The sequence below is a fragment of the Ipomoea nil genome, unplaced genomic scaffold (genome assembly GCF_001879475.1).
Source record: "Ipomoea nil cultivar Tokyo-kokei standard unplaced genomic scaffold, Asagao_1.1 scaffold0176, whole genome shotgun sequence".
NCBI lineage: Eukaryota > Viridiplantae > Streptophyta > Magnoliopsida > Solanales > Convolvulaceae > Ipomoea > Ipomoea nil.
In genome coordinates, this window is record NW_017616604.1 from 1539928 (window position 1) to 1549740 (window position 9813).

The 9813-nt window shown below is 35.7% G+C and overlaps 2 protein-coding genes across 2 annotated transcripts; both read left to right on the forward strand.

The window, feature by feature from the left end:
- Window positions 1-1833: 1833 nt before the first annotated feature.
- Window positions 1834-3667, forward strand: LOC109177926. The gene is made up of 3 exons (XM_019327428.1): window positions 1834-2230; window positions 2334-3551; window positions 3642-3667. Exons 1-3 carry the CDS (start codon window positions 1834-1836, stop codon window positions 3665-3667), a joined length of 1641 nt encoding a protein of 546 aa, XP_019182973.1.
- A 42-nt stretch (window positions 3668-3709) lies between these two features.
- Window positions 3710-4654, forward strand: LOC109177935 (ATP-dependent DNA helicase pif1-like). The gene has a single exon (XM_019327440.1). The coding sequence runs from the start codon at window positions 3710-3712 to the stop codon at window positions 4652-4654; it is 945 nt and encodes a 314-aa protein (XP_019182985.1).
- Window positions 4655-9813: the final 5159 nt, after the last annotated feature.

Below are 9813 nucleotides of genomic sequence, written 5' to 3' on the forward strand. Positions count from 1 at the left end.
CACCTACCCCCCACTGACTCTTTTCATCATTTTTGCGCCCCGGGAACCATTGTGGAACCCGAAACCATGCTTAGACACCTTACAACGCAATTAACGACAACACGTAGATAATTAACGGATCAAATACGAGGAACGAACGGCACATAACCTATCATGCTTTTCTAGACATAATCAACACCCAAACATGCGATTTCCCCACCCCACAATCCAAGAATCATAACATACGATACAACCTAGGGTTCTAATCACTTTTATATCAACAAGGATACGATTCGTCTTCTAATTGCAAGATTCGGTAAGAATAACACATAACCATCAAGAGCATCACACAATTATCAAGAACAACACATAATCATCAAGAACTCCATATAATCATCAAGAACTCCATAATTATCAAGAATCTCCCAATATCAAGATTATCAAGATCCCTCATGGGATCATCACATCAAACATCAATAATTATCATCATATCTCGCCAATCACAATAATATGGGGGAAACCCTAAGGGTGAATCATAGCTATGAAAATAGGTTTTGTTGAGACATGGGTTACCTCTTAGCCTTAATTAATTCCTTGGCTATGAAGGATCTTTAAGCTTTCTTGATTTCTTGATTTCTCCTAGGGGAATTCTTGGAGCTCTTTGGGTGGTGAGAGATTATTGTGGTGGGGATTCTAGGTGCCTCCTAAGTTCCCTATTTATAGATCTAGGGATCTTATTTAGAGCCTAATCCTATTGGGATTAGGGGTTGGGTTTAGATATGAGGGCCCACAGACTATGGTGGGCCTTTTTCCCTAATTAATCATTATAATTTATTCTTTCTCTTGGGCTATTGATTAGTTAACTAATTGGTTTTAGGGGCCGTAACACGGGGTGTTACAGTAGAAAACCTAAAGAATAGAGCAAAATGAACAAGATCGGAGTGTTTAGGAGCGATTTTACAGAGCGTTAAACACAGAGAGAGCTGAGGGAGTATGTCTGCGAGCAGAGTGAGTGTTAGAGAGAGAGAGAGCTAAGAGGTTAGAGATGGTGTTCTAGGATGTCCGAATGCGTAAGTCCGGATAGTCAAAGGGAGAAGCGGGTCGGGTATAAGGAAATGTTAACGGGTCTGGGTTGTAGGGTCGGGTTTGGGCTGAGTGAATCTGGGCTTATTAATTTATAGATATTTTGTTCTACATTGGCTAAGTAGGTATTATGTGTCTATTACAATGGGCTAAGTATATATTAAAAGATTGATATAACTGGGCTAAGTATGGTCCAAGTAAATGTATACTCATCACAAAATTATGGTACATTTAGCCATGGGGATGTACATTATGGTTGCATTGAGTATACATTATATTAGGTAATGTACATTAAGTACAAAATTAATGTACATGTAATATATTTTAAATGTATTTTTGTTATGGTCCACATAACATTGTGTGGACCATGGTGTTTTACATTATTTTTGTTCTTATTCCGTACATTATATTAAGTAATGTACGTTAACTATAAAGTGTATGTACATTAGCTATATATTAAAAATGTATTTTGTTTATGTTCCACGTAACCATGTGTGGACCATGGTCCACACAATAATTTGTCGTATTTTGTCATGTGAACTAAACCCAGCGTACTTACCAATGCAATACCCGTTATTGTTTCCTTATGGTGAGGACGGTTATAGGGAAGACATCCAGTTCTCAACATTAAAAGGAAACAGTTCAGGTGCTCGTCAGAGGATTAGTCCGCGGGAATACTTCTCATACCTCATCCAGTCAAGAGTGACGTAGCTTTCTACTTTACTGCATGCAAAAAGGATTTTCCAACAATTTTTGGTCGATGCCTACACAATGGTGGAGTCAGGCAGGTTGATCTATATAAGGACCCACCAAAAAAGTTTGAGGTGCGAAACATATAATTGCTTGAATGATGCAATAACACGCGGTGAAGTGGATCCTCGGACTCAAGGGAAGAGAATAATATTGCCTTCAAGTTTTACTGGTGGTGCTAGATACATGATACAGAATTACCAGGACGCTCTGTCTATATGTAGATGGGTTGGATACTCGGATCTCTTTATCACATTCACATGCAATCCAAAGTGGCCGGAGGTTAAAAGCTTCTTGACTGATCGTAATTTAAAACCGGAAGACCGGCCTGACTTAATATGCAGACTATTCAAGATGAAGTTGGATGCTTTAATTTCTGAATGCAGGAAGAACAAGTTGTTTGGACCCGTCATTGGAGGTACTTAACTATTTGTTTATGCCTATGAACTTATCAAAGTAAGCAATCTGTTGTATAACGTTGTTTATATTCTAACTGAAAACCCATTTTTCCATGTTAATAGTTATCTATACCATCGAATTTCAAAAGCGTGGTCTACCGCACGCTCATATACTTTTATTTCTGGATAAGCAACAACAAGCATCACATGGGATACATTTGGACAACATAATTTCTGCTGAGTTACCTGATCCAATACAAGATCCAGAATACTTCAAATTAGTGGATGAGTATATGATGCACGGTCCTTGCGGTAGAGCTCGGTTGAATTCTCCATGCATGGCTAAGGGTAAATGTACTAAACACTTTCCCAAAAAGTTTGTTAATGTTTCTAATTTTGACGATGATGGTTATCCTATTTATCAAAGACGTGACAATGGTCGTTCTGTGGTGAGAAATGGGATTAATTTGGACAATCGCTATGTGGTGCCACACAATAGGCATTTGTTGCTAAAGTATAGAGGTCATATTAATGTGGAATGGTGCAACCAATCCCGTTCAATAAAGTACCTGTTCAAATACGTCAACAAGGGTCACGACAGGGTGACCGCAGAGTTCTACCGTAGCAACAGCGAGGGAGATGAACCGCAAGTGATTGATGAGATAAGTATGTATTATGATTGTAGGTACATATCTCCATGTGAAGCTGCCTGGCGTTTATTTGGTTTTGAAATACAGTTAAGAACACCAGCGGTTGAACGGTTAAGCTTTCACTTACCCAATCAACAGAGTGTAGTTTTTGCAGATGATGATCCGGTTGATAACATACTCAGTCGACCAACTATATTACAAAGCATGTTTTTGGAATGGTTTGAGGCAAACAAAACATACCCAGAAGCAAGGAAACTGACATATGCTGAAATGCCAACGAAGTTTGTATGGAAAAAGGATATTAGAAAATGTCATCCAAGGAAAAGAGGGTTTTCAATAGGTAGAGTTTTCTATGTGCCGCCTGGCAGTGGCGAGATATTCTATTTGCAGTGTCTTTTGAATAAAGTTCAAGGGCCTACAAGTTTTGCAGATATCAGAACAGTAAATGGTGTGCAGTACGAATCCTTTAGGGACGCGTGTTCAGCTAGAGGATTAGTAGACGACGATAAAGAGTATGTTCATGCTACTGAAGAAGCAGGTCAGTGGGCCACATCTGCTAATTTGAGAAGATTGTTTGTGACTTTGTTGATGTCCAACTCAATGTCAAAACCTGAAGTGGTGTGGGAAGCTACGTGGAACTATTTGACTGAAGATGCAGAATTCCATATTAGACAACAGACGGGACTTGGAGGTATTCAATTTTTGTTAATGTCTTTCTTCATGTTATGCAATATGTTTTTATAAGCACACTTATACTATTTTTTGGATAATGATACCACAGATTTAATTTTATCTGAGGATCAATAAAAGAATTATGCACTTTCGGAGATCAAACTACTTCTGACAACTATGGGAAAGAGTTTGAAAGACTTTCCTTCAATTCCCTCTCCTGATTTACAGCTTCTGGACAGATCAACCAATAGGTTAATACAAGAGGAATTGTCATATGACATTAATGCAATGAAGGCAGAGAATGATAGTTTGGTGGACCAACTCACTGAAGAGCAAAAGGCAATATATGATAACGTATTGGACGATGTTGAGAATGAGTTGGGGGGATTGTTTTTTGTGTACGGATATGGTGGTACGGGTAAAACCTTCTTGTGGAGAGCATTGTCTTCCGCTTTGAGGTCAAAGGGTGAGATTGTTTTAAATGTTGCATCGAGTGGCATAGCTTCTCTATTATTACCAGGGGGAAGAACAGCGCATTCAAGGTTTGCAATACCAATCGCTGTTAATGAAGATTCTACTTGCAATATCAGTCAAAGTAGTCCGTTGGCACACTTGATAATGCAAAGTCGGTTGATCATTTGGGGTGAGGCACCAATGATGCAGAAATTTTTCTTTGAAGCTTTGGACCGAACTATGCGAGATCTACTGCGTGTTCAAAATCCAAGAAGCTTTGAAATGACGTTTGGTGGGAAAACCGTTGTGTTAGGTGGAGACTTCAGACAAATTTTACCAGTAATTCCAAAGGGGACCAGGCAAGATATAGTGGGTGCAAGTATAAATTCATCATATCTTTGGAGAAGCTGTAAAGTATTTAGGCTTACAAAGAATCTGCGGCTTAGAGCATTGCAATCAGAGTCTGGAGTTCAAGATATTGAAGAATATGCAAAGTGGATTGCTAATATAGGTGACAAAACTATTGGTGATTCGTTGGATGGTGAATGTGAGATCAACATTCCAGAAAAATTCTTACTCAGGTCGGTGGAGGATCCTATTTCTACGATTGTTGATAGAATATTCCCGGGCCGGGGTTTCGTAATGGAATTCGAGATGTCAAATATCTAAAAGATTGTGCAATTTTGGCACCAACTTTGGACGTGGTAGATAACATCAATGAATACATGAATGAATTTAATACTGCCGAAGGAATGACATATCTAAGCTGTGATTCGGTGTACAAATCGGATTCCAATGTTGACATGCTTGCTGATCTACACACACCGGAGTTTTTAAATGGATTACGATGTTCTGGAGTGCCAAATCACTCATTGACTTTAAAAGTTGGATCACCCGTTATGCTATTGAGAAATATTGATCACTCATTGGGGTTGTGCAATGGTACAAGAATGATCATTTCAAAGTTGGCTACACATGTTTTAGAAGCGCAAATATTGACCGGAACAATGGCTGGTACAAAGGTTTTAATACCAAGGATGTCCTTAACACCGTCAGATCCTATATTGCCTTTTAAGTTTCAAATAAAACAATTTCCGCTAATGTTGTCATATGCCATGACAATAAACAAAAGTCAGGGTCAAACATTGTCAAGCGTCGGTTTATTTTTAAAGAGGCCGGTATTTAATCACGGACAACTATATGTAGCGGTGTCAAGGGTTAGTAATCCTAGCGGATTAAAAATGTTGATTTGTGATGAAAATGTACAATCCAAAAATATGACTACAAATGTCGTATATAAAGAAGTTTTCAATAATGTGTAATAAAAATAGCAGTTCATACTATTACTTTTAATTGTAAGGCATTACGTATTACTTCTTAGATTTATAACCGTGCATCGCACGGGTGCAAATACTAGTTAGTATGTTAATTAAACTAATAATTACAAGGATATTAGTATAAACATGGGTTGTTGAATTTTTTTTATATAATAATTACAATTAATCCACACACACACACACACACACACACACATATATATATATGTGTGTGTGTGTGTGTGTGTGGGGAAGAAAAAAAAAAGTAAAGGCGATATGGTGAAAAGGAATATACTTAAAGTATAAAAGTATAATTGAACAGATATTAGTATAATTGATTAATAATAATTATGATAATTAAGTTAAAATGGATCATTAGAGTTATTTTTATAATAATTATAATTAAATTATTTATACTTTTTAGTCCTATTTATTTTAGTAATAATATAATTACATAAATCATACTACATATCGATTTTTTAAAGATAATTGCAGACAAACGAATCATATATTATTCAATTAATTGAGTGATATTTTTACACTTATCTTATAATCAAATAAATGTACATTTTTGAATATTAAAATTGTTTATAGTTTCATCTTTAATTTTATTATCTAAATACATAATAAAAATTTTATTCGTGCATCGCATGGGTAATTGGGCAATTATTTGCTTGAATTCTAGCAATGATAACATAAAAAAAAAAAAAAAAAAAAAAAAAAAAAAACATAATTGATCCAACCCATTTAATCAATTTCACAATATAACATTTGTTATTATAATCTATATCATTGTTATCGATTCAAATATTTGTAAATATTATAACAAATCAATTTCGCGCAACGCAAGTGTGAAAATACTAAAATTTTAAGAATATTTGAATCAATATACAATTATATAAATTATAACAACACCAGGATTATGTGGTCTAATGGTATCCGGGTTGGACTTTCATTTGGAAGATTATGAGTTCGAGCCTAAGTGGAGGCGTTATTGGTTCTTTGTGTTTCAGTAGGTTGAGAAAGTATATGAACAGATACTACAATGTAATAGAGCCAGTAGCATTCAAAAAAAAAATATAAATTATAACAACAAATAATATATTTAATATTAAAATTCATATTCCTATTTTTCTATCACTATTCAATATTGAATCGATGATATTTATTTTACTCCAATCTATTAATTCGACTTTCTGTCAGATAAAAAATAGTTTGCTTTGGTGGTGTTGGAGAAGTTGCTATCTTTGTAGGGGAAGAGCGTGAAAGACTTTTCAGAAATGCCAATTCCAGACGAAACTAGCATAGGTTTGAGTGAAAGCATGTTGATAGCTGAAGAGTTGGCTATGACAAAGAATCATTAAAGACAAAGCATGAAACATTGATAACACAATTGACCGACGAGTAAAAGAATGTTTACGACTCTGTGATGAATGATATTGATTCCAATGGAGGTGGATTGTTCTTTGTGTATGGTTACGGAAGAACATGCAAGACGTTCGTGTGGAGAATGCTATCGTCAAAGATAAGGAGCCACGATGATATTCTTTTGAATGTTGCTTCCAGTGGAATAGCATCTTTGCTCCTGGCCGGGAGGCAGGACGGCGCATTCTAGATTTGCTATATCACTCTCTTTGAAAGAAGATTCCATCCCATGCGCAATATATCACAAGGCAGTGACCTTGCTGAGCTTATAATAAGGATCGGAGCAAATTGATAATATGGGATGAAACACTGATGACGCACAAAAACTATTTTGAGGCTTTGGACAAAACCATGCATGAGGGATCTATTGAGGTTTGCCATACCAGGTAGTGCTAAAAATACTTTTGGTGGAAAGATAATAGTTTTGGGCTGCGATTTTAAACATATCCTACCTGTTATTTCGAAAGCAACTAGACCAGTAGTTGTCAAAGAAAATATTAATTCTTCATACCTGTGGACAAATTGCAAGGTATTAAGACTTTCCAAGAACTTGAGACTACGGACCTTAGCTTTAGAGGAAGATATAGACATACAGTTGATTGGTTTTCAAAATGGATTGCAGACATCGGAGATGGGATTACAAGGGTTGTAAATAGCGGTTCATTTGAGATCAATATTCTGAGAAAAATTTTGTTGAAGTGTCGACACAATCTCATAGCAACTATAGTGGAAAGCACATTCCCAAGCTCGAGATATGACATGCTTGATGAGTCGCAGGTAGAAGGCTGAGCGATCGTCTCACCGACTTTAGATGTGGTTGATCAAATTAATCAGTACATGTGCGACATGAATACTGAAGAAGGACGAATATATTTAAGTTCTGACTCTTTGTGTAAGGCAGAATCAGACAATGAAAATCTATCAGAAGTACACACTCTTGAATTCTTAAATAGTTTGAGATTGTCGGGTTTTCATAATCATTCATTGACATTAAAGGTCGGTGCACCTGTTATGTTATTGCGGAACATAGACCACTCTCTTGATTTTTGTAACGGGACACGACTCATCATCACAAGATTGGTAGATCATATTGTCGAAACAATAATAGTTAATGGGACACATGAAGGAACCAAAGTTCTTATCCCACAAATGTCTCTAACTCCTTTTGATACGAGATTTCCCTTCAAGTCAAGTGTAAACAATTCTCGTTGATTCTTGCATATGCCATGACTATCAACAAAAGCCAAGGTCAAACACTAACTCATGTTAGGTTATTGCTAAACAAAAACTGGTCTTTAATAATCACAGACAATTGTACGTGGCTTCCTCCCAAGTCACTCATCATGATGGCCTGAAGGTGTTAGCTCTAGACAATGATTGACAATATTGTGTTGCGACTACCAATGTCGTCTACAAAGAGGCTTTCAATAATGTGTAAATACAATCGAAGATATTATGTTTTTTTTTTTTTCAAAATGACAAAATTTCTATATATCTAGACAAAAAATATATCCTTTATACAAATGAATTAGGATAGCAATTGATTACTATAATTAAGTTGCTAGAGAACGAGCACATTTGACAAATTTATAAAAATCCTAAACAATGATATATAAAAATCTTTAAAGTTACAGCAGCACATGCGTACATCTACACATTAACTATTAATTTAAGCAATTACTTGCTCGAATTCAAGCAATGATAACATCAACAAACATAAACGATCCAAATCATATCTTCAATTGCACTATATAATACTCCGTATTTGATGATATAATTTAAATAATTGTATATCGATCCAAATATTCTTAATATATTATAACAAATTCATTCCGTGCATCGCACACGTGAAAATAGTAGTTATTTTAAAAGTGATGGATTTTCCTCTTTTATGTTAAATTGACATTTTTACTCTTAAAAAGAAGTATTTTATTTATTTTTTTCTTCAACAAATTATTGCTTATATATAATAATCAGAATAAATGTAAAAAAGAACTTACACCATTTTCAAATATTATAATCATATGCAATGGATATCCTCCTTGATGCAAGACTTGCAGGTTAATTTGTCGAAACCAGTTGCATTGTTCTGTGATAATAAGTCAGCTATCTCCATAGCTGAAAATCACATCTTCCACAAGTGCACAAAGCACATTGAAATCAACTGTCACATAGTCCGTGAAAAGATCACATAGGGTCTGATCAAGTTGTTACCTATTCCCTCGGCGAGCCAGAACGCAAACGGCTTCACTAAAGCCTTTCCCACATCTCTCTTCCAATCATTCCTCTATAAGCTGGGTACTCAATCTTCATACTCCATCTTACGAGGGTTGTTGGAGCACTACTGGAAATTATGAAATTTCGACCACCTGAAAATGATCTTAAATCAAGTCAAAAGCTTTGTTCCGACCACTTTTGGTATCCGGAAAAACCTTTGTTGCTATTTCCGACCACTTTTGGTATCCGGAAAAACCTTTGTTGCTATTTCCGACCACTTTTTGGTATCAACTTGATTTAAGATCACTTTCAGGTGGTCGGAAATTTCCATAAATTCCACTAGTGGAGGGAACTATATCTTCAGTGTATAGTAGTACGTAAGGAACGAAGAAGGCAGCAAAGGGCATTAAAGTCTTTACATGCTTAGTTGTAACCACTTTTCCCTCCATGCTAGCATGGATATAAGTTGTCTTCTTTTTCTATAACTGACAATGAGCATTCTTCCACCATGAATAATATCTCAGTTCTTCTACCTTGCGTTAACCTTGCGTACTAGCCCTTTCCCGTCAATTCGTGGTATACATTAAAAAAAAAAAAAAAAAAAAAAAAAAAAAAAAAGTATTCTCTAATAGAGTGGGCTGAACTTTAATCTCTAAGCAAATTTTTTTTTTTTTTTTGTTGGAACAAAAGCTTTTATTAGAATCAGATGAAATCCATCTTCAAGCTGTCTAAAATGACAGGAGGAGTCAAGTTCTAACTAGAGCAATCAGACATAGACCAAGCTGCTTGAGCTAATCTGTGGGTTACTTTGTTCGCTAATTGTTCGACTAAAGAGAAAAATACATTGAGATTTCTAATTAACAATTTGAT

What these genes read in the sequence shown, in the direction of transcription:
- LOC109177926 (XM_019327428.1), top strand. Translation starts at nt 1,834, where the DNA reads ATGGTGGAGTCAGGCAGGTTGATCTATATAAGGACCCACCAAAAAAGT. An exon ending in GTTTGGACCCGTCATTGGAG is followed by an intron (nt 2,231 to 2,333) that starts GTACTTAACTAT and finishes CCATGTTAATAG; the next exon opens with TTATCTATACCATCGAATTT. An exon ending in ACAACAGACGGGACTTGGAG is followed by an intron (nt 3,552 to 3,641) that starts GTATTCAATTTT and finishes ATGATACCACAG; the next exon opens with ATTTAATTTTATCTGAGGAT.
- LOC109177935 (XM_019327440.1), top strand. Translation starts at nt 3,710, where the DNA reads ATGGGAAAGAGTTTGAAAGACTTTCCTTCAATTCCCTCTCCTGATTTA.